Source organism: Mesoplodon densirostris, chromosome 19 (assembly GCF_025265405.1).
Source record: "Mesoplodon densirostris isolate mMesDen1 chromosome 19, mMesDen1 primary haplotype, whole genome shotgun sequence".
Taxonomy (NCBI): Eukaryota; Metazoa; Chordata; class Mammalia; order Artiodactyla; family Ziphiidae; genus Mesoplodon; species Mesoplodon densirostris.
Window position 1 is genome coordinate 7,675,706 of NC_082679.1, and position 24,719 is coordinate 7,700,424.

General features: G+C 49.6%; 1 protein-coding gene across 9 annotated transcripts; it reads left to right on the forward strand.

The window, feature by feature from the left end:
• Nucleotides 1–273: 273 nt before the first annotated feature.
• PLEKHA4 (pleckstrin homology domain containing A4) lies at nt 274–24,582 on the forward strand. Of its 9 annotated transcripts, none has more exons than XM_060083386.1 (20): nt 274–799; nt 1,376–1,465; nt 2,724–2,831; nt 4,558–4,630; nt 4,746–4,846; nt 4,997–5,106; nt 5,693–5,902; nt 6,262–6,541; nt 7,164–7,250; nt 8,236–8,283; nt 8,405–8,485; nt 8,645–8,794; nt 10,082–10,180; nt 11,823–11,963; nt 13,247–13,346; nt 13,418–13,494; nt 21,070–21,231; nt 23,238–23,296; nt 23,707–23,819; nt 24,121–24,582. In XM_060083386.1, exons 2-20 carry the CDS (start codon nt 1,382–1,384, stop codon nt 24,381–24,383), a joined length of 2,346 nt encoding a protein of 781 aa, XP_059939369.1. In that variant the 5' UTR covers nt 274–799; nt 1,376–1,381; the 3' UTR covers nt 24,384–24,582. The 9 variants fall into 9 exon arrangements, with proteins under 9 accessions (XP_059939369.1, XP_059939368.1, XP_059939373.1 ...); XM_060083385.1 differs by having other exon boundaries at nt 274–920; nt 24,121–24,581; XM_060083387.1 differs by lacking the exon at nt 274–799 and adding an exon at nt 2,015–2,198 and having other exon boundaries at nt 1,387–1,465.
• The last annotated feature ends 137 nt before the right edge of the window (nt 24,583–24,719 follow it).

A 24,719-nucleotide genomic window follows, 5' to 3' on the forward strand; every position in this document is an offset into this window, starting at 1 on the left:
ACTTAGGCCCCTGACTGCCACCAGCCCACAGAGGCCCTGGAGTCCAGGCCCAGCTCCTACTCTCCAAACATTTAGGAATCCCAGCTTCAGCCTTTATGGGACCCTGGTTCCCCAGGCTCCAGTCCAACAGGGACCTAGGAATCCGGGAGGGGGTTGTGTGTGGCCCCTCAGCATGGGGTCAGCTGAGCCAGAGGTCAGGCTGTGGTGGGGAGGCCAAGAGGGGCGGGGTCAGCCGGGATTGGGAGGGGAGGCAGCCGCGTGGGCGGCTGGCAGACGGAGGGAAGGACCCACAGAGAGGAAAGAGAAACTGGGAGAGCGGGGAAGAGAGAAAGTCAGAAGGGAAATCTGAGCGAGAAGGAAACAGTAGACGTGGAGGGCCACGGAGAAAGAGAAAGAGATTGAGTGTACGGGAGAGAGAGAGACAAGGGGGAACAGAGGGAGAGAGCGAGAGCGAGAGGGAGAGCGAGAGAGAGAGAGAGAGAGAGAGAGAGAGAGCGAGAGGGGGAGAGAGGGAGGGGGAGGGAGGGGAGAGAGAGAGAGAGAACGGGATGGAGAGTTAAAGAAGGGACTCCATGAGTCCCAGAAAAAGATTTGGACAGAACCAGAAAGATTGGAGAGAAAGTGATATGGGGGTGGGGATGCTGCCAAGGAGGAATGCATAAAAGAGAGACTGGAAGAGACAGAGATTAGAGAGAGACAGAAGGTGAGACTGGAGAGAGAGACAGTATAAGAGGAAGGTAGAGCGTGAGAGGAAGACTCACTATCAGAGACAAAGAGACAAAAGGGTGTGGAAGAGCAGGTGAGAACTGAGGGCTGGGAGAGGCATCCCCTAAGGGGCAGAAGAGGAGGGGGACTGTGCCTGGGTGTCCCAGCTTCCACGCTGCCCTCTTGTGCTCTCTGTCCTTGGGACCCCAGAGCTGGTAAGTTCCCTGGCTGGGCTGGGAGGCAGGAGCCGCCTGGGTGCACTTTCCTGGTGCCCGGGTCTCAGTGGGGATGTTCTGGGGGTGCACGTGGGAGGGCAGGAGACAGGTAGCTGGGGGGCAGCTGGAAAGAGACAGGGAATGGGGGCTCTTGAGCACAGAGAGGGTCAAATTCCTGGCCAGTGTGCGGGGGGGGCAAGAATAAAGGGGCTCCTATTCTCGTCTCTGGCTGCAGACAGCTGCCCCCTCCCCGCAGCTGCCAGTGCCGCCCACCTTTCTTGGCATCACTATTGGTATGCGGTCCCGGGCCAGGGCCTCCCCCAGTTCCCCCAGGCCCCAAACAACAGGCTCTTTCTCCTCAGCCTCCTCCGACCTGCAAGCCCCTGACCCTGTCTCTGTCCCCAGCCGGGTCATCTGCAGAGAGGCACACAGCCCCTTTTTTTTCTCTCCCCAAGCCCTTGATGGAGGAAGGCAGACCTCGGAGCAGCCTCAGCCTGGCCAGCAGCGCCTCTACCATTTCCTCGCTCAGCAGCCTGAGCACCAAGGTTCGAGCTTCTTGGTGGGGCTGGTGAGGGGAGGGGGTGCTCTGGGCTGCCCCATCCTCCTGTTTCCGAACCCTGGTTTCGGTGCCACCCGAGGGACTCTGATTGTCAAAAGCAAGGATCTTTAGCAATGGGGTGTGCCGAGCCTAGCAAGGTCCGAAATTTCCCACCCGCCACAGCTAGGAATTCAGAGGCACTCCCAGCTGTCCCCACCCCTTGTATTTTCCTAATTCGAAGCCAGAGTAACAACCCTGCTTAACTCTGGTTGCTAAGATAAGGCCACTCCCCAGCCGTGACCTCCCCTCTCCCCAGCCAGGAACTCAGTGGCTACTCTTATTAGGACTGAGAAATCCGTGTCCTGTCTCTTGCCATCCCATCTACCCAGTTCTGAAATCTGATAAAGGAAAGACCCTTCTCCAACAATAAATATGCCCCATGTGGCCTGAGATTCTTGCATCCCAAATCATCACCCCAGCCCAAAGTTCAGTCATGACATTCATTTCCTTGTCCTCCAGGCATTCCCCTCACTCATTTCTAGCTTCCCAAGTTCAGATTCTGTAGATTTGAACCTGACCTGGATCAGCATCATCACCAAGGAGGGGCATCCTGTGGGAATCTGGCCATATGGGTGCCTGTGGACAGGAGAGGGAGGCCCATCTACTGGGATGAAGGGATTTGGAGCTCCCACCACCACCCTGGACGTGATCGCTAAGGAATGTCTTTCCTTGGCACTGAGGTATCCTTTGATTCCAGCTGACCCATCACTAGGGACTCAGCACAGAGGTCCTTCCTGATTGTGGGGACCTCCTAGGCAGAATTGCCATCTCGGGTCCCAGAGGCTCTACTACATCTCTGGCTCTGGTGGCCAAGAGCATCCTCTCCTTGGCAGTGGATCCTTGATTCCCAAATTCCCTCCACAGTGGCCAGTAGCCTCTTCCTTGCCTCCAGACACCTCCCTCCACGCATGTAAAGTGTCTGTCAACTCTGCACTATGCACATGCAATTCTCATCCCCAAACTCAGCTCCCTCTTTATTTATTTATTTTTTAATCTCAGTTCCCCGACCAGGGATTGAACCCAGACCACAGCAGTGAAAGCGCCGAGTCCTAACCAGTAGGCAACCAGGGAACTCCCTCAGCTCCCTCCTTGACCCAGTTTCTAAAGGCAGCCGAGGAGGGCCTCGGGTTGCCTGAGTCCCACTGCGCCGCCTCCCCAAGTCCATCCCAGGGCCATGTTCACTTCTGTCCTCCTTGTCTCTTCAGAAGTCCACCCGGGCGGTAAGCAAGGTGCATGCCTTCGGGAAGAGGGGCAATGCGCTCAGAAGGGACCCTAACCTCCCCGTGCACATCCGAGGCTGGCTTCATAAGCAGGTAGAGTGAGCGCAAGAAGGGAAAGGACACTCCAAGTGATGTTAGAGGCTGTGCCCCTGGCTGTCCACTGTTTCTCTCCTTCCAAGTCTTCTCCAAATATATTTTTTTGATCATTGCTTCCTCCCTTATTCTGTCGTTTCTTTCATTCATTCATTCATTCATTCAGTGACCACTTTTTTTTTCAGAAATTTGTTTCTGCTTTATTTTATTTTGGGCTGCATTGGGTCTTCGTTGCTGCGCGCGGGCTTTCTCTAGTTGCGGCGAGCGGGGGCTACTCTTCGTTGCGGTGCGCGGGCTTCTCACTGCAGTGGCTTCTCTTGTTGAGGAGCACGGGCTCTAGGCACGCGGGCTTCAGTAGTTGTGGCTCGCGGGCTCAGTAGTTGTGGCGCACGGGCTTAGTTGCTCTGCGGCATGTGGGATCTTCCCGGACCAGGGCTCGAACCCGTGTCCCCTGCATTGGCAGGCGGGTTCTTAACCACTGTGCCACCAAGGAAGTCCAATGACCACTTCTTGAACATTTACAATGTGCCAAGCCCTGGGTCACATACCATGCAAATAAGACAAATAAGTATCTATCTACATTCAAAATGGGGGTGGGACAGGGATGGATAATAAATTAGTATAAAACAAGTGGACTAAATGATTTCGGATGGTGGGAAATGAAGCACTGTGAAGAAATAACGCAGGAGAATGTGCTGGAAAGTGGCTGAGGGATGAGAGCTACTTTTGACTGTTGGTCGGGGAAGGCGTCTCTGAGGAGATGACATTTGAGCTGAGAATTATAAATCAAGAAGAAGCCCATTGTATTAAGATCTGGGGGGCAGAGGGAATCTGAAAGCAAAGGGCCCTGCAGCAGGCCAAAGTTTGGTGTTTGGAGCAAGCCAAGGTGAGAGAGAGGAGGGGCGGCAGGGCGACAGGGCGAGTTTCTCTAAGTGGGGTCCCAGACCAGCAGCAGCACCAGCAGCACCCGGGAACTTTCTAGAAATGCAAAGTGTCAGCTCCCACCTCAGCTCTACTGACTGGAGAACTCTGGGGATGGGACCCAGGAATCTGTGTTTTCATGAGCCCTCCTGGTGATTCTTATGTGCACCCAAGTTTTAGGTTCCCTGTAAGCCAGCAAATTAGGGTAAGGAACTTGAGATTTATTCTCAGTGGGACGGGAAGCTCTGTTTTGAGCAGGGGACTCACATGGTCTGATTTATAATTTTAAAAGATCATGCTGCTTCTGTGGGAATGGATTCAAGAGGAGAACAGGGGCACAAGGTTAGAGATGGAGCAGTTCTGGAAGAGGCGATGGGGAGATGCAGGATTCAGGGTATGGCTCAGCATCACCTTCCTGGCCTCTCTGTGTCTCACACTCCGTAGTGATCGGGCCAAGTCTTCCTATATAAAGCCGCTGCCCGTGTGTGGTACAGTATCTGTCCCAATCTTCCTGTAACTTCTCAATCCCCAACTGACCCGTGAGGAAAAAAATGAGGTTTCTAGTGGGGAAATGACTTGCTTAAGGGCACAGTTTGAAAGTGGTGGAGCTAAGAGTCAAACTGAGGTCCACCTGTGTCCAGAACCGATGTCCTCTCAACTGCAGCCCTGGTTTCCAGTTCTCCATCTGAATCTGTTGCACCAAACATGTGTCTCTGCGCCTCTCCTTTCTTTGGGTCTTTGGCCCCAAGTGTCACTGTCTCCAGCCCTTTTCCCTCCCCCCTCTACTGCCACTCTGTCTCTCCAGGACAGCTCCGGGCTCCGGCTCTGGAAACGCCGCTGGTTCGTCCTCTCTGGCCATTGCCTCTTCTATTACAAGGGTCAGTGCCCCAGCTGGCATGGGGGTGGGCGGGCCCCCCTCCCACCCTCCCTTTCCTCTAGCCTCTTGGCCTCTAGATCCCTGTGTGACACTTGACCCCAGCCTGTCTTTTGCAGACAGCCGCGAGGAGAGCGTCCTGGGAAGCGTCCTGCTCCCCAGCTACAGTATCAGGCCAGATGGTCCAGGAGCCCCCCGAGGCCGGCGCTTCACCTTCACCGTGAGTCCATCCAACCCCCATGGGCACTAAGGCACTAGGCGATGGGGGCAGGCATGGAGCATCCATTACTGGAGATAAAGACCAGGGTCCATGGCATCCTTCTTTTTAGAGGGCCCGGCGGCCGGGTCCTCCAGCTTTCTCTTCCCGCAGGCGGAGCACCCGGGCATGAGGACCTACGTTCTGGCGGCTGACACGCTAGAGGACCTGAGGGGCTGGCTACGGGCACTGGGGCGGGCCTCCCGCGCGGAGGGGGACGATTGGTGAGTATAAGTACAGGCCACGCCCCTAACACTCTACCTCCAGTCTGGGTCCTGCAAATTATCCGGCTAACCCCTCCCCTTAAGGCCCTGCCCTCTTCAGTGTCCAATCACTATTCTTCTAGCTATGGAAACTCCGCCCTTCAGGCCCCACGTCCAGGGGACTTCATCTCCAATCAGCAAAGAGCCTCTCTCTTTTAAGCTCCGCCCACCGTTTTGTCCATCAATATTGCTCACTCTCTAACTGGCTCCCGCAGAAGTCTCCACCCCCTGAGGCTGCCACCTAAAAAATGTCAGATTAAAAAAAAAAAGGAAGGCTCCAGGCTCTGTCTGCCTGCCCCAATTTTCAGGCTGGAGACGCGTAGTCTAGGGCATTGGGCCCAGCGACCTGGATGGACCTTGTGGCCCTGCACAAGTCACTTCCAACTCGGGCCTCAGTTTCCCCATCTGCAAAATGGGGAAAAACAATTTACAGTGCACTACCTCCCCTTTTTTCTTTGTAGGTTCCTGTGTCCTTATCTGTGAAATGGGAATAAGGGCTGTTATAAAGTTCAAAGGAGTGATGTCTTTTTCTGTGTCCACTCGTTAGTGGGCAACCCAGGTCATCTGCACGTCCCCAGACTGGGGAGGGCCCTGGCGGCCCCGGTGGTCCCCCAGAGGTGAGCAGAGGGGAAGAGGGGCGCGGCTCAGAATCACCGGAGGTGGCTCGTCTCTCCAGAGGTCGTGGCCGGCTGCTCACTCCCAGCCCCATGGCTGACCTCCAATCTGGACCCCGAATTCGGAGGACAAGGAGCCCAGAGTGAGTTGGACGAGGGAGTCTGGGAGGAGAAGGTTCTATGGGGCTGAGCTTCAGAGGAAATGCTGTGGGCGTGGCCGAAGGGCGGGGCTGGGACTGATTAGGGGAGTGACTTAGTGCTTTCTCACTGATGTGTGTGACTTGCTGGGTTCTTGTGGGGTCAGTGCCTGTCGGGGAGAAGTCTTAAGGAGGGGATACCACAAAGAGGGAAATTATTCAGGATCTGGCTACTAGAGGAGGGTTCTACTCCAGAGGGACAGTGAGACACCCTGAAGGGAGACACATCTTTGAGGCTGGCTCGATGGGTAGTGGGATGAGGGGGCTCTAGTTGACTCAGTTCGCCTATTCTTTCTTCCCTACAGCCTGTTCACACCCTTCTCTCGCCCTCCCTCCCCTCTGAGCCTCCCCCGGCCCCGTTCTGCTCCTGCACGCAGACCCCCTCCCTCCTCTGGAGACACAGCACCTTCTGCCAGACCCCATACCCCCCTGAGTCGCATCGATGTCCGGCCTCCCCTGGATTGGGGCCCCCAGCGCCAGACACTCTCCAGGCCCCCCACTCCCCGACGAGGACCCTCCTCCGAGGCTGGGGGAGGAAGGGACCCCAGGAGTCCCCAGCACTGGAGTCAGGAGACCAGAACACCGGTGAGCAGAGGTGATGGGGAGAGGGACTAAATCTCCCATTTGGCCATGGGGCTGTCTTTCCAGGCTGTTCTCTAGGCCACTGGCCCCGGGTATCATGGGGATTGTAGTTCAGCATAATCACAGCTGCGTTCAGGTGTGAAAGGGAGAGTGAACTTTAACTCCCATGAGTTCTCAGGGCTCTCCTCAGGCTGGTCTTTGGCCATTACTCCTTAAGCATTATGGAGATTGTAGTCCAGAATACTCTCCTCTAGGACAATGCTGTGAGAGGTAGCGTGGATTGCATCTGCCTTGTGTCTCCAGTTTATCTTTCCAAGTTGGTCACCTACTGTTTCCTCTGAGCATCATGGGACTGTAGTCCAGAAAATCCACAGCTAACCACGAATGTGAGAGTGAGAGTAGACTGCAACTTCCATTGGTCCCTGGGACAGTTTTGCCAGGCTTTCCATTTATTATCATTCTCAGTGTCCCCACAGTGGCACACAGCTGGAGAGCAGATACTTGAGGAAGTTCTGGGGGCCCAGTTCTGAACCTCAAAGAGTCTCCTAAGGCACTGCAATTCCGGACACATCCATTCTAATATTTGTTACTAAGACATGCCAATTTCTAAACATCTCTATATCAGTATTCCTCCCAGGCCCCCTCTGGCTCCTCCACATATCTCCAGCTCCCTCCGAGGCCTCCTGGGACCCGGGCTTCCATGGTTTTATTGGTAGGTATCCTGGGGCACCTCGAATCTGCCAGAGTCCCCTCCCTTGCTTTCTTTGCTATGGTGAATGTCATCTCCTGGACTAGTGTGCCTAGAGAAAGCTGGGTATTTCAAGGTGCCTGGATATATATTAGTTTCCTAGGGCTGCTGAAAACTGGGTGGCATATATGTATAGAATATCTCTCCATTCATTCATATAATTTTCTAGGTTTGTCATTTGAGTTTTTCCATAGAGATTTTGTGTGCTATTAGTTAAGGTAATTAAGGTAATTCCTAAATTCCTGATAGTTTTTTGGGTTTTTTTGGCCACGCTGTGTGGCTTGAGGGATCTTAGTTTCCTGACCAGGGTTTGAACCCAGGCCACTGGCAGTGAGAGCACCGAGTCCTAACCACTGGACCACCAGGGAATTCCCTACTGATAGTTTTTATAGTTATCTGAATGGTATATTCTTCTTTTTGAAAAAATATTTTCTAGTTATTGATGGTGTAAAGATATGCTATTAATGTTTGTAACTTCATTTTACACCTGGCATCCTTGCTGAATTCTCTTATTTATTCTAATAATATTTTTATGCTATTGTTCTTTGGAGGGTAGATGAGCACATCATCTATAAATAATGATGTTTTTATCATTCCCCTTCCTACCCTTACACTTTTATTCTTTTTCTTATCTTATAGCATTGGTCAAGATCTCTAATAGTGTGTAAAACTGTAACAGTGGTAGTGAGCATCCTTATTTTATTCTCAGTCATAAAGGAACTCTCTAAGTCTTCTCCATTCATTATTTATTTGCTATAGCTATTTGGTAGCAAAGACCACTTCCTAAAGCCAAAAGTCTGGCAATTGGTCTATTGAGGTTTGCTAAAGCTTGGAACAAAGCTAATAAGGACAGGGATGTCTGTTAGTAGCAACAAGGCTCAGCTCAGTGCTGAGCTACAATAAGGACCTGTTTGGGCATGTGACCTCCAACTTTTCTCTTTCTCCTCAGCCGGGTCCCCCTCTAGACTCAACCTTCCACCAAAGCTTGGAGACAGATGTAAGTTCTCCTGATCGAACCCTTACTGAGTTCCCAGAGCTGGGGAGAGAATGTTTAAATTGTGGGTCAGGGGGAAGAGCCCGATCTGGTCCATAAATAGCTCCTGTCCTCCTTTCTCCAGACTCTGTTGACCAAGTTGTGTGGGCAGGACCGGCTCCTGAGGAGGCTGCAGGAGGAGATAGATCAGAGGCAGGAGGAGAAGGTACAGGGCTCTGGGACAGGGGAGGGGCATCTGGCCTCTCGACCTGCCCTTAGCCCATCCTGATCCCCAGCATACCCAAGGATATGGGAAGACACCTTTTCTCTCTTCCTGAGGCTGGGGGTGGTTTCAGAAGTCTAACCATCTTCCCTTTCGCTGCAGGAGCAGCTAGAAGCAGCCCTGGAATTGACTCGACAGCAGCTGGGCCAAACAACCAGGGAGGCTGCAGCTCCTGGGAGGGCTTGGGGGCGCCAGCGCCTCCTGCAGGACCGACTAGTCAGTGTGAGGGCCGCTCTTTGTCACCTGACCCAGGTGAGCATCTGGGAAGGGGCATACCTCCAAGGAGAACCCAGGATTCTACAGGTTGTTACTAAAGGGAACTTGCCCCCAAAGGCTCTTGGGAAGGTGATTCTTGAGAATCCCCCCAATTTTAAGCCAATGATCTTGACATTCCTAGAGGGTGAGGGGCAAGCAGCCAGGAAACAGTAGTATTTAATTTAGCCATTTAAGGGGGAGGTTTTTGTGTTTTTTTTGAGATAGATTTAGTTTCCAGTCTAGTAAGTTCTTATTTATTTATTTATTTTTGGCTGCGTTGGGTCTTCATTGTTGCGTGAGGGCTTTCTCTAGTTGTGGCGAGGTGGGGGCTACTCTTCGTTGTGGTGCACGGGCTTCTCGTTGCGGTGGCTTCTCTTGTTGCAGAACACGGGCTGTAGGCTCACGGGCTTCAGTAGTTGTGGCACGCAGGCTCAGTAGTTGTGGCACACGGGCTTAGTTGCTCCACGGCATGTGGGATCTTCCCGGACCAGGGCTCGAATCCGTGTTCCCTCCATTGGCAGGTGGATTCTTAACCACTGTGCCACCAGGGAAGTCCCAAGGGGGCGATTTTGATATGGACTTCCTGGCTTTGAATCTCAGTTTCCACTCATAGTTGCTGTGTGACCTTAGAGAATTTACTTAATCCCTCTGGGCCTTAGATGCCTCTCATATAAACTTGAGATAATAAAAATAATATTTACTTCATAGGGCTATTGTGAAGTTTTCATAAATATATGTAAATGAAGGAATGTTTAACACTTTGGTACCTAGTATATGGTAAGCAATACTTGTGTTAGCTGTAATTACTACTATCTGTAAAATGGAGACATTAATAGTGCCTACCTCAAAAGAATTAAATGAGAGCTAAGAACAGTGCCTGGCACATAGTAAGTGCCAAATAAATGTTAGCTGCTCTTGTTATTTGTATTGGCAAGGAAGTTTCTGCTGCCCAGGGGTGTATAGGTCTCGTGGTCTTGTCTGTTTCAAGAATTCATTAGATCTGTAGACTCTGCCGCCCTAGAGGAGTGCAGAGGTAATCCAGAAGATTCAGGGAAAGCTGTTATTTGTCTACACTAGCAGTTCATTGGAATGGCAGGTTCGGTACAGACTCTGGGGTTCCAGTAGTCTGAGCAAAAAGGCCCTTGGGACTTGCAGTCCATATACCCCCCAGGGCACCTGGGGCCAGGCCACCCTTCCTTCTGCTAATCTAGGAAAAGATGAGATTGGGGAAGATCTGGTGGGAGGGCATGTTAACTCTCTGTCTCCCCCTTTCTGGGACCTGAGGAGCGAGAGCGGGTTTGGGACACGTACAACAGCCTGGAACAGGAGCTGAGCACCTTGAGAGAGACCCTTGAGTACTTGCTGCACCTCGGGTCCCCCCAGGTACACCCCTGACCCAAGCCCCCAAGCCCCCAAGCCCTACCCTGCACTCCAAGATCACTTGGAAACCCTTTTGGCATTTAAGCCCCTCCCACAGAATCAAAGCCCCTCCCATGTTATCTTTAGCCCCTCCCCCTCTGCCTTTTCCTTTCATTTAAAACCCAATAATTAAGACAGTGCCCTTAATTTCAAGACCTATCTTCAGATTCGGAACTACTGCCCTGTCTGGTTCTAAATCTCTCCTCTTACTTTGAAGCCCTACCCTTGGGGTCAAAACTCTGCCCCTCAGCCCTGTCCCATCCTGCAAGTTCATCTCTTGCATTCTGCATCCTGACTTTCACTTTTAAATTTATCCTCTGGAGGCTCCAGTTCTAAATCCAATCCCTTAGTTCAAGCCCCACTCCTGAAGCCCCATTGCTTGGCCTCAGACCCACGTCTTCATTCTAAGCCTAGCAATAGAGTTTCTAAATCATATACCTTCAACTAAAAATTCTGGCTTCTAGTATTAAATGCGTACTCACAGGTTTAAGCCCCACCCTTTTCATACTAACCCCCTCCCACTTCCTCCTAAAATCCACCTCTCAATGCTAATCCCCCACCTACTGGTGTTAGATATTCCTCAGCACCAGCAATATATGAAAAGAACAATACATCACAACCAAATTAGGCTTATTACAGGAATGCAAGGTTAATTTAACACTTGAAAATAAGTTCATGTAGTTCACTACATTTAATAAAATAAAGAAAAAACCCCACATGGTCATCTCAATAAATGCAGGAAAAACATTTTAAAAATTTAATATCCATTCATGATAAAATCTCTCAGCAAAGTAGGAATATAAATCAACTTCCTTAATCTGATAAGGCATCTATAAGAAACTTAAACTTACAGCAAACATTATTGTTGGCAGTGAAATGTTGAAAACTTTCCCCCAATATTTGGAATAAGACAAGAATGTCTGCTGCGGCCAGTTCTAGTCAGCATTGTCCCAGGGATCCTAGGCAGTACAAGGGAGTCTGACACATAAATCAAAGGTATAAGGACCAAAGAGGAAGACGTAAAGCTGTTTTTATTTAAAGATGACAAAACTGTGTATGTAGAAAATCCAAAATAATCTCCAGAAAGATTGGTAGAATAAGCCAATCCAGCAAGGTAATTGAATGCAAGGATAACATGCAAAAATCAGTTGTCTTCCTGTATGCTAATAACAAACAATTAGAAAATAAATATTCATAAACAATAGTGTTTACAATTAACATAAACAGATTAAATATCTAGGGAGAAATATAATGAAAGATATGCACGACATCTACTCTGAACGCCACAAAATGTCATTGAGAGAAATTGAAGACCGATATAAATGGAGAGATGTACCATGTTGGTGGATAGGAAAGACACTAATGTAAAGATATGGTCTCCCCAAATTGATTTCCCCAGTGGGGATATTCGATCCCAAGACAAATCCAGAAGGCTTTTATGTGGAGTTTGACAAGCTGACTCTAAATTCTATCTGGAAGTGCAAAAGGGCAAATGTAGACAAGGCAACCTGCAAAAACAAAGCTGGAGGACTAACACAACTGGATATCAATCAAGTCTGACTGTTTTTTCCCACCTTTGAGTAACAAATTCCTTTCCTCTCCCCAGGACAGAGCATCTGCTCAACAGCAACTGTGGATGGTGGAAGACACACTGGCAGGTCTGGGGGGCCCGCAGAAACCACCCCCCCACACTGATCCTGACTCCCCATCCCCTGCACTCCAAGGCGAGGAGTCCTCAGAGAGGGAGGTGAGACTCACCTTTTTCTCCACCCCCAGCTTCCTGTTCCATCTGCCCCTGGCCCAACTCATTACCTACTCACCTCTTTCTCTCTCCCTTGATCAGCTAACCAACCTCAGGCATGTATCCTAAGCATTGGAAGCCTTTGTTTTCTTATTCGTTATACTACGATCATTGTCTAGTGGTGTCCTGGACCCAGTTCCCAACACCTCCCAAGGTCCAATTGCCTGCATCTCTTCTCAACTCCACATTCAGTGATGTCATATTGGTAGCTTGAAATTGACCATGGTGGGAGTATTTACACCGTGGAAACTGGCAAATGCTACAAACCAGGGCTCTTTTCTCCCAGAGGGCATTTGTTAAACATTTACCAGACACCGCTGATCTTAACCCCTGCCTCGCAGGGTACTGTGAGAAGGAGAAACTGTGACTAGAATGTGCCTGATATAGAGTAAGCTGTCAGGAATCAGGAGCCACAATGGTTTTAGGTGATCATCAGATCATGCATCCGGGAGACCTGGGTTTAGATCTCAGCTTTGCTATCTTTGTGACATCAGTCATTGACCTCATTCTCTGAGCCTCAGTTTCCCCATATATCAAATAGGGATAATAATAGCTGTCTTGTGGATTTACCGAGGGGATTCAATGAGATAATGCTGGTAAAGTACTTAGCACCGTGCCAGATGCATAATCATTATAAAACCTCACACGTATAATGTGCCAGGCACTGTTCTAAGTACCTTACATGTATCGATTCAATCCTCATATCAGGGACTCCCCTGGTGGTCCAGTGGTAAAGAATCTGCCTTACAATGCAGTGGACACAGGTTTGATCCCTGGTCAGGGAACTAAGATCCCGCATGCCACGGTGCAGCTAAGCCCTCGCGCCACAACTACAGAGCCCACGTGCCCTGGAGCCTGTGCACCACAGCTAGAGAGTAGCCTGCACGCTGCAATGAAGAGCCCACGTGCCACAAGGAAAGATCCCGCATGCCTCAAAGAAGATCCTGTGTGCTGTAACTAAGATGTGACGCAGCCAAAAAAAAAAAAAAAAAAAAAAAAGCTGTAGGTTAAAATCCTCATATCAAAAGGTAAAATATGGCACAGAGTGGTAAAGTAACTTTCCAAGGTCACACAGCAAAAAAAATGGCAGAGCTGAGGTTTGGAAACCAGATCTGGCTCCTGGTTTTCAATCTTAATCCTATTTATGCAGTGTCTCAATTGTTAAGTGCTTGAAAATGGTAATAATAGTGGTAATGATAATTATTATTCCCCTTTCCTGACCTCTCCAGAGCCTGCCTGAGTCCTTGGAACTGAGCCTACCCCGGTCCCCTGAGGCTGACTGGGGTCGGCCCCCAGGGGGCGACAGAGAGCTTGCCAGCCCTCGCTCAGGTGAGTGTCTGGAGTGGGGAGGGACTTGCTCGGCATTCCTGGTCCTCACCAGTCCCATTCTACTCCTCCAGGTCTTGGATCTCCAAGGGTCTCCCGGGCTTCCAGCCCTGAGGGTCACCGCCCCCCTTCCCCACAGCCAGGAACCAAGGTAGGCAGTCCATCTGGCCTCCTCAGGTCCACTGTAACCCTTTGACCACCACAGGAAGGATCCCCTGTCCCCACTCTTGGGGAAACATCTGGGAGAGAAGACTTCTAAGGCCACACCCTAGAGCAGAGACAGCGAGATTTATTAAGAGTGTTGGGACTGAATTTTGTCTCTGCCACTTCTAAGCTGTGTGACTTTGGGTCAGTTATGAAATCTCTCTGCCTCCATTTTCTCATCTGCAAAATGGAGCTAATAGTGGTGTCTACCACCTAGGGCTGATGTGAAGAGTCAAAGTAGATGAATGCCCATAAAGCTTGAAAGTAGTGCCTTAGAGCAAGCACTTCATTCATTCATTCATTTATCAATCATTCATTCAATATATACTTATTAAATACCCTCTTCACTGTCTAATAAGGTAGCCAGTAGTCACATGGGGCTATTTAAATTTAAATGAAATAAAATAAAAAATTCACTCTCACTCGCTAAATTTCAAGTGTTCAGGAGACATAAGTGGCCAGTGGCTACCCTGTTGAACAGTGAAAATATAGAACATTTCCATCATTCAGGGAAGTTCTATCACAGAGAGCTGTTTAGGTGCTCAGGACCCAAACGTGAACAAGATGAGAAACAAAATCCTTCTCTCATGAATCTCACATTCTAGTGGGAAGAGGCAGGTAATAAATAATTTACTATAAATTACTTTATATGTTCTAAGTGCTAAATAAATAAAAACAGCACGGTGAGGGGATTTGGGATACTTGGAGAAGAGGTGCAGTTGTCAATGGCTTGGTCTGGGGAGGCTTCTGGAGAGGTGATGCTTGTGCAGATACCCGGAGGAGGTAAGGGAGCAGGCCTTGGGGATGTCTGGTGGAAGAGCATTAGAGGCAAAGGGAACAGTGTTTGCAGAGGTTCCGAGGCAGAAGACTCTGGCGTGTTGGAGGAGCAGCTAGAAAGCCAGTGTGGCCGTAACCGAGTAACCGAGCAAGAGGGAGAGGGGTGCTGATGAGGACAGAGGGGTAATAGGGGCAGATCGTGCCGGGCCTTGTGGTCCAAGGTGAGGGCTTAGCTTTGACACTGGGTGAGCCCAGAGCCATGGAGTATCTGAGCAGGCACTGAGATGCTGTAAATGGGCACTGGCGCCCTCTGGCGGCCACATGGGGGCACAGACAGTGAACAAGGGCTGAGGCAGGGAACCAGGGAGAAGGTGACTGGGCTAGTCCAGCGGGGAGAGAACAGTTGTTTGCACTAGGTTAGAAAAAGTAGAGATGTCGAGACAGAGTCGGATTCTAGATATACTGGTTTTCAAACCTTGTTCAAAACCCTTGGGACCAGATGTTGTTTAAAATGCAAAGTTTTGCAGATTCTAGTAATTCGGTGCATATACTGTGTACTGTGCGTTCTATAACACCGCCTGCCATGTCTGGAGCAGCACACTTAAGCAAACACATTACCATTTCTCCAGTAAAATGTATGAATATGCATACGAAATGAGATAAAAGCTATAAATAACATCACCATTTAAATGTCAAGTTAAAAAAATAGCAGTGAATTACTTAAATGGCGTCAGGGGAATAAAAATAGCTTATAAATATCAGGTGCTTTTTATTTTTTTATTTTTTGGAGAGTTATTTATCTTTTTGAATTTTATTTTATTTATTTTTTTATACAGCAGGTTCTTATTAGTTATCCATTTTATACATATTAGTGTATATGTGTCAATCCCAATCTCCCAATTCATCACACCACCACCACTACGCACCCATGCCACCTTCCCCCCTTGGTGTCCAGACGTTTGTTCTCTACATCTGTGTCTCAATTTCTTCCCCAGGCGCTTTTTATTTCTGAGGAAAATGTCCTGGGTTCCTGATGCCTGCGACCAGTATGCAGTTTTTGTTTTTTGATTTTTTTAAGGCGGTGGGTGGTTTATCCTTGCTCTTCACGGAGTGTGAAATTCTGTTGTTACAAGCTGTATGTAGAGATGCCACAATTTCTTTTCTAAATTAAAAAAATGTTTTCTATTGAAGTATAATTGATTTACAATGTTGTGTTAGTTTCAGGTGTACAGCAAAGTGATTCTTTTCCATTATAGGTTATTACAAGATATTGAATATAGTTCCTTGTGGTATACAGTAGGTCCTTGTTGTTTATCTATTTTATATACAGCAGCGTGTATCTTAATCCCCAATTCCTAATTTATCCCTCCCTCCCTTTTCCCCTTTGGTAACCATAATTTTGTTTTCTATGTCCATGAGTCTGTTTCTATTTTGTAAATAAGTTCATTTGTATCATTTTTCAGATTCCACATATAAGTGATATCACATGGTATTTCTCTTACTTCACTTAGTATGATAATCTCTAGTTCCATCCATGTTGCTGCAAATGGCTTTATTTCATTCTTTTTTTTAAATAGCACTTTTATTTTTTTAAATTAATTAATTATTATTATTATTATTATTATTACTTTTGCGGTACACGGGCCTCTCACTGTTGTGGCCTCTCCCGTTGCGGAGCACAGGCTCCAGACGCGCAGGCTCAGCGGCCATGGCTCACGGGCCCAGCTGCTCCGTGGCATGTGGGATCCTCCTGGACCAGGGCACGAACCCGTGTCCCCTGCATCGGCAGGCGGACTCCCAACCACTGCGCCACCAGGGAAGCCCCCTCGGTGACATTTTTACAGGAGCACAGAGACATTATGGAGCTCTTTGATCCACTGTATACGTTTTTTTCCGAACTCCGTTTTCATCAGCTGTTACCTTAGGAAACTCATCAATTGTAATTTCTGAACTGCAGATGCTCTGCCACCCAGGTATTAAAATATTTTACATCATATACTTCTTTAGTGTTGCCAGCTGATGCTCATGATCAATGTTCTGGTCTTCATGGAATGTTCTAGCTTGCTTCATGATCAAAGGTCATTCAGGGGCATCCAGTTACTTCCTCATGAACACAGGGTCCAGGTCTTCAGGTTTTGCCCTCTGCAGAGTTTCTCTACTTGTCATCAGTTCCTGGTGTCACTGTCCCAGTAAAACTTCTGCAACGTGTCTTTCTGTTTATGTCACATCACACCTTGAGGGTCCTATTTAGTGAGATGTCCCTGTAGAGGCTCCACAGTCCTGTTCCTGATGTGATTCTACTTTCTGAGCTCTTGGAAGTGACAGATGCTTCTGTTTCTTTTCACTCTCTTTGGGGCGATCTTTGGCTCTTTTTGACGCCCTCAGAGAGCAATTAAACTAGAAGTCATAAGTAACAAAACAAAACACAAAGCAAGAAAATTGCAGTTGATGGCAGAAGCCCGATGGGCGTGACTGAGGCGTTGCCTCACAGCACGAACACTGGGTGCATATTGGCACCGATTTAGAAAAACAAATGTCAGTTTCAGATTGTTTTTGGAAATGACAGATAAGAAATTTGGGGAACTGACTTTGAAGGTGGAGCCAACAACTTTGCCATTCTCATTGGTGCTGGGGTGGTCCTTGGCCTCTTGTGGACTGGGGTTTGTCCAGCCACTGGGGTTCCTGAACTGAATCAGGCCAGATCCCAGGCATCAGGAACCGCAGACACAGGCACTATCAGAACAGGCGGAGGCGTGTGCTGAGATGGGGAAAGCACGAGGCGTTGGGGGCCTTCAGGGGACAGCTCCCAGGCAGCCTGGGCATGTTGAGGATGGCTTCCTGGAGGCAGACAGACCTTGAAGATTGAATTAGAATTTATCCCTGGCAAAGCAGGGAAGCAGCTAGTGCAAATGTCCAGACTGAGGTGGGGATTTAGGAAGCCAGGGCTTCTGCTAGCCTACAGAATGCCTTTTTGTGAATTAGAGTCAGGCTCCCCCTTCTGCGTGGATGGAACCTGGCATGGTCAATGGAGGGCTTAGCCCTTGGGCAGTGAGCAACCCATACAACCGCACATGGTCACTTGGGAGCACAGAGCTCTGACCTCTGGAATGCCATCTGCCAACTGCAGGGTTGTTCAATTCAGGTCCACGAATTCCTCAGACCCTTCTTGACTGCCAGGCTCTACAAGGCGAGGTCCCCAGACCAGTCTCTGTTTTCAAGGACCTACCCTTCTGAGTTTGCCATGTAGTGAATCTCTGCATCACAACCTCTATTTTTCTGTGGCTTCCCCCATCCTGAAACTGGCAAAGGGGTCCTGCAGGAAAAGTATGGCTGATGGACTTGGCAGGACCACTCCGATGCCCACTAAGCCATCAGCAGATGACCAATCCAGGTAGAGTGTCAAGAGCAGTTGCTATCTCTCCCCTTCTCCCTAAACTTTGGCCAGTGCAGGAAGAAATCACGAATTCCCTTATTTGCTCATCATACTGGTCTTCTAGGGACCAGCCCCTGTGGAAGGTGTTGGGGGCACCCTGCCATGAATTAGTCCTGATGCTGGAGTCTGATGGGGGAGAGGCATGAATGCAATCCTTATACACATCCGACAGAGCTGAGCCATTTCATAGGGGGACTCAGAGCATTGGGAAGCCTTTTAAAGGTTAGGTAAGGTGAGTCTGGATGAATGAAAAAAGTTTGGCCATGCAGGAAACAGTACTCCAAACAGGGAACAGGCTATGTACGCAAAGGTATGGAGGGGATAAAGAAGCTGCAGCTCTGTATCGGAAACAAAGCTGAATTTATTACTTGCTTAAGCAAGACAGACCTCTTGTAAGATACAGTCGCTCTGAGCAAAGCGGAGAGCAGATGTCATATGGCGTAGAGCTCGGAAACCGGTGGACTTTCGGGTTTAGGAGTTGTTCGACCTTAAGATGCGGAAGCTTTGTGTCTGTTGTTGATTGGCTGATTTTCAGAAACGCGGGGCCATCGTTGATTGATTGGCTTTCAGGAGCGCGGTTCCGGGGATGCCAGTTACGATTGCTTGTTCGAATAGGTGGTGTTGTTTTTTCGCCCCTCCTTGGCAGTGCCACGCGGCATGCGGGGGTCTTAGCTCCCCGACCGGGGACGAAACCTGTGCCCCCTGCAGTGGAAGCGCAGAATATTAACCGACGGACAGCCAGGGACATCCCCTCGAATAGGTTTAGAAGCATTTTTGGTGCTTCCTTATTATCCGTGGAAACCAAGTAATCAATCTGTCCTTTCTTAGGAGGAGAGGAACTTTATTCTTAGTGGTGTGTATAAAGGACATGGATTGTTGGAGCTGCGCCGAATAACACTTGGGAATGGCTCCTCCCTCAGCCGTACCGCGGCCAACATCCAGGTGTGGTGTATAAGGTTCTAGGTATTTCAGAGCCGATCAAGGAAAATATGACCACTAGGTGGCAGTAGCACACAGAGCTTTAGTTGGTCCACGCTGACAGATTTGCCTGTGGGAAAAGTCCCTCACAGCATGAGACCCTCCAGCGGTTACTGCTTGGGGGCCACTGCCCAGGAAGAGGGCAGGACAAGGGAACTCCCTGGAGAGAAGGAGATTAGAGAAGGGACTTAAGCGTCTAGGTGATGTGCTTAGCCGCACAGAGGGGAATCTCTGGGTCAGAGAGCTCCTAAGGGCAGCAGCCTGTGGGCTTTTTTTGTTTGTTTGTTTTGGCCCCGCCGCATGCGGGATCTTAGCTCCCCGACCAGGGATGAAACCCCCTGCCCCCTGCAGTGGAAGCGCGGAGCCCTTAAAACCACTGAACCGCCAGGGAATTCCCTTGTTGGGGGCTTTTTTTTTTTTTTTTTTTTTGCGGTACGCGGGCCTCTCACTGTCGTGGCCTCTCCCGTTGCGGAGCACAGGCTCCGAACGCGCAGGCTCAGCGGCCATGGCTTACGGGCCCAGCCGCTCCGCGGCATGTGGGATCTTCCCGGACCAGGGCACGAACCCGTGTCCCCTGCATCGGCAGGCGGACTCTCAACCACTGCGCCACCAGGGAAGCCCGGTATTGGGGGCTTTTATAGCTACAGGTTGATCTTACCTATGGCTAGCAGATGCTGGGTACAACTTCACGGAATATTCAAAGCAGGCAGGCTCTAAATGGCCAAAAATATCCGTCTACTTGAGCTATCTTTGAAACAAGCGATGTGTAAAAGTTTCAGTTTAGCCCTAGCAGGCTTTCGGGTCAGTGGTTTGGCCTGCCATGAAGAAATAAATGACATAGGGTCAATTTACAGGGACCATGATGTATCTAACAGGTGGGCATGTGACTCAGGATCGACCAAATCAGAGTCACGTAGAGTAAATTGCAGTGATTGGTCCGACAATAGCAACAGATCTAAGCTGTCAGCCTAGAACGTTCTAGTTGGAGACGGCAGTGGAGAGTTCTCTCCCCACTCCCATCCCCTTCGTTTTTTGCTTAAACAATAAATTTACTGTCTTACAGTTCTGTAGGCTAGAAGTCTGAAATCAAGGTGTTGTCAGGGCCATGCTCCTTTTTAAAAAAATTTTAATTAATTTATTTATTTGGCCACGCTGCACGGCACGTGGGATCTTAGTTCTCCGACCAGGGATCCAACCCGCGCCCCCTGCAGTGGAAGCTTGGAGCCTTAACCATTGGGCCATCAGGGAAGTCCTGGGCCATGCTGCTTCTGAAGGAGCTAGGAACGGATCCGTTCCTTGGCTTGTGGCATCATAAATTCAGTTGTCACGTGGAGTTTTCCCTAGGTGCATGTCTGTGTCCAAATTTCCCCCTTTCTGGAAGGGTAACACGTTTGCAGCTCTATTGGCCACTTTCCTGCCTGTAGCATCCCAGGTGTCTGACAGCCTTCCTTCATTTTGTCCCATCTCTGTCCCCTTCAGTTTGACTTGGCAGCTTTTCTGCTGAGTTGGTTTACTGGATCCACATATCATCACATGCCTAATGTCTCAGCAAATGGTTTTCCGGACACACCCTTGGTGTTCTCTTCAGAACAAACTTCCTTGCAATACACATAGGCTGCGAGTGTTCCAAATGTTCAAGTTCAAGTTCCCCTTTGATTTATCTCCGTCCTGTTGCATTTTAAGTTCTTAAGGCTGTAAGTAAGTGATCATGATCAAAGTGTCATCAGAACCATATTTCTGGTAGCTTCTGGTAAAGTTCCTTGGCTTGTGGCAGCATAACTGCAATTGGCACATGACAGTCTCCCTGTGTGTCTCTTCCCTCTGGTTTTGAGGGCGAGAGAGAGCTTGTAAAGTCCTCCCTCAGACGAACCCAAAATGATCCTCCTGACGATCTAGTTACACAATAAATCTCATTCTTCCTTCTAATGTTTTCAAAGCTGATTCAGAGGTTTTTCTTGTTTTTTTTTTTTTAATCACAAGCAACCCGGAGTCCTGACTACCACTGCAAAGACACTTGATCTGTCCAGGGAAGTGTGGGTGTTTGTCAGTCTGGGGCTTCGGGTTTGAACAGGGCAGCTGATGGAGTTGAGGCTGGAGAGGTGGGTAGGGAGGGACCAGGCCACAAGGGGCCTCCAGTGCCTTTGTCCTGAAAGCACTTGGGGGCCATGGAAGCACTTGAGCAGCAGAGGGACAGCCTGTGCTCCGAGTGTAGAAGTAGCCCTCGAGATCGGGGGTGAACTTATTGGGAAGGGCAAGGCAGGGGGCTGAGAGTTTCAGGGAAGAGAGAAAACGGAGGCCAAGATTGGAGTATCGCGGTGTTTCTCATCTCCCCAGGTCCCCCTGGCGCGGCCCCGGATGAGTGCTCAGGAGCAATTGGATAGAATGCGCAGACACCGGGAGTATGGACGGCCTCTCCCTCGCCCAGCCTCCCCCCGGCTTCTCACTCTGGGGAGGACACTGTCCCCAGCCGGACGCCAGCCTGATGCAGAACAAAAAGTGAGGGAAACGGGTGGGGCGGTGAAGCAGCAGTGGGTTCTTAGTTCCTAGTTGGAGCTCAGTTTTCCTCTCTGTAAAATGGGGATGTTTCCTTCCTCCATACCCAGAACAGGTTTCCAGATTTTACCCCGCTGTACCTGTGCTGAAGTCAGCATCCTGGCTCCCTTATCGGTGGAAGACAGGGTGGGCCAGAGACAACACCTCCACCTTACCAGCGTTCTCCCTCCTCAGGGAGGGGGTGGGGGTCATGGGTCTGGATTGGAAGCCCAATTTTCCTTTTCAGTTACTATGTGTTGTCAAAGGCAAAAAAAGAAAAGAAGAAAAATTGATCAAGTAAGGAAATAGATTTTATTCATGTTATGGTGTTGGGGAGAGGACTCCAGATCCAAAGATCAGAGTGGTCCGGGCAGGACGGTATTTTTTGTTTGTTTGTTTGGTTGGTTGTTTTGGGGGTTTTTTGTTTGTTTGTTTTTTGGGGTTTTTTGGCCACGCCATTGCGCAGTGGCTTGTGGGATTTTAGTTTCCCTGCCAGGGATTGAACCCAGGCCCTCTGCAGTGAGAGTGCGGAGTCCTAACCACTGGACCGCCAGGGAGTTCCCCATGGATGGTTTCATCTTAGACTTTTCTAGGAAGGAATTAGACAAGTGGGGTGATTTTACAGTTGGGATTGTTTTTGTAAACAGGGAGCATCTCAAGTCAGCTGAACACTAAACATTTATCTCTATGTCTAGCTAGTTTGGGGGGGACAAAGAGTTCAGCTAATCGTTTATGACAAAAGGAATGTGAATTTGGAGGGTCTGTTTCTGGCCTTGTCACAGGTAAACGGGGTGGGGCGGGGGGTCATCTGTGAATCTTGTCGACGAAAATTCTATTAAAAACAAGTTAACAAGAAAAAAAGGGAATTTTATTTGAGCCAAACAGGATTATAACCTGGGAGACAGACTCTCAGAAAGCTCTGAGAACTGTTCCATGTGTTAGAAGTCAAAAGGCACACTCACATCCATTTTCTAGACAAAGGATCGTACATCAAAATGACATACTGATGGGCTTCCCTGGTGGCGCAGTGGTTGGGAATCCACCTGCCAATGCAGGGGACACAGGTTCGAGCCCTGGTCTGGGAGGATCCCGCATGCCGCGGAGCAACTAGGCCTGTGCGCCACAGCTACTGAGCCTGCGCTCTAGAGCCCACGTGCCACAGCTACTGAGCCCGCGTGCCACGGCTACTGAAGCCCACACACCTAGAACCCATGCTCCGCAGCAGGAGAGGCCATAGCAGTGAGAGGCCCGCGCACCGTAACAGGAGTGGCCCCTGCTCACCCCAACCGGAGAAAAGCCCAGTGCAGCAGCAAAGACCCAATGCAGCCAAAAAAAAAAGATAAGATAAATAAAATAAATAAATGTAAAAAATAATAATAACTTTAAAAAATGACATACTGATATTTTCACATAAAAAGTTCACCAAGGATACATAGTCTAGGGAAGAACATACAAAGCCAGCAGCAAGTCACCATGATCTCCTACAGAGTTGGGAAAGAATACTGTTCTTTCAAAAAGTTACATTAGTAGTGTCGGAAGAAAGGGGGAAAAATGATCTTTACAATAGAGCAGGCACTGCCCTCTCTGAGGAGCTCTGGTTAATGTGTAATGCAGATGCACACTGCACATTAGGGAGGGAGGGAGGAGACTCAAGCACACAGAGAGAATTTTATGTTTAATTTTTCTTGTCCTGCCTTAAAGTAGCAATTTTACTTCATTAGTCTTATCTAAGTCATATGGAGAAGAGGGGTTCTTTGCAGTAAGCCTTTTACCAGAATGCAAAAGGGCTGGCGGGGGGTGGGGCAGGCAGTGATTTTCCGAACTCTCCTTGTTTTCCAGGAGCTCAGGTAAAGTTAAAAATTGGCAGTGTCTTTGGGGCAGTCTTATCCCCTTTCTGAGCCCCTTCATCCTCAAAATGAGATCATGAGGACTTCCAGATGAGGAATTCTAATGCCCCAATTCCTTTGCAGCCTGTCTTGGGACACTCAGGAGCCCAGAAATGGCTTAGAAGCTCGGGGTCCTGGAGCAGGTAAGGAATTGGAGATCGGGGCAAGGAGCAGGGAAATCAGCAAAGGGGAGGAGAGTAGCATTGCTATTAATGTCTCCTGAGTACTCGTGAGTACTAAAGTACAGATCGCAGAATCTTTTAGAGACGCTTGAGTTCCTGAGGAATCGGAAAGCTCTAGTTCGCAGTGAGAACTGCAGTTCCTTGGTCGATATCAAACTCCGCCCCTCCGTCAGGAAATCTGAGAAAATTTCCGGCAACCGGACTACAAATCCCACAACGCACGCGGGCTTTTAAAAAGAGGGTCGCGCCCAGTTTAAAATCCTTTAGAGACACGTGCTAGGGACTACAACTCCCAGAAGGACACGCGGGGCACTGTGGTCCTTACTGTACTGGCTAATTATACAAGTTCCCCCAAATCTCTTTCTTTCTAGTCCAAGGAACACCACCCCTTATTTGCCGACATCCGAAGGGCACCGGGAGCGAGTTCTCAGCCTCTCTCAAGCCCTGGCCACTGAGGCGTCGCAGTGGCACCGAATGATGACAGGTGAGAATGGGCTGGGGACTTTGGGCTACTGGGTTTTAGGGAAGAGGGAGTCGGAGGCCTGGAATCGTAGGTGCTGATGGGTAGGGGTCTGAGGAATCCTTTATCTTTATGAGGAGAGAACTGGACAGGGCTTGGGAGTTCTAGATCCCAGGAAGGAGGGGCCCAGGATCCAGGAATTCTGGGTCTGGGAGAGGAGGGAGCTGGGAGGTCGGACTCCTAGGTCTGAGAGGAATGGCCTGGGGGAGTCTGGACTTCTGGGTCCCAGAGTTTGCCATTCTCATACCCCATTCGTCCTCTCCAGGTGGAAATTTGGAGTCTCGAGGAGACCCTCTTCCCCCTGCCCCGCCGCCTCCGTCAGATCCCCCGCCCCAGGTGTCTTCCCCCCCAAGATCTCCTCCAGCTGCCAATTCCCGCTCCTCGGGGTTCTCCCGCAGAGGTAGTGGGCGCGGCGCAGGCCCCGCCTCCTGGGAGGCGACGTGGGATTCCGGGATCGCCCCTCCCGCCCTAATCCAAGACGAGGGGGCGTGGCCTCTTCGAGTCACTCTGCTGCAGTCCAGCTTCTGACCCGCCTAAACGTAGCAACCAATCAGAGAGTGAGAGCGTGGTCTGGAGGTACCTCCCGGAGATCTGGAGCCTCACCGGGAACCTGGGGGCGTGATCTGGTCCCCTCAGGTGGCCTAGAAGGGGAGGGGTTTCTATGGCCAAAGTTTGGGTTTCCCAACACTTGTCCAGACTTGGATTAAAACTTTGAACTTTTAGTCAAGAACTTTCTGTCTGTTTGAGGTTGTTACACTGGTGTCTCTGAAGGGTAGAGCCGGAGAAATGGGCTTCTGGGCCCCGAGGGAGGAGGGGACAAGGACCTCGGACTTGTAGGTCTGAAGAAGGAGGAAGTTCGGGGTC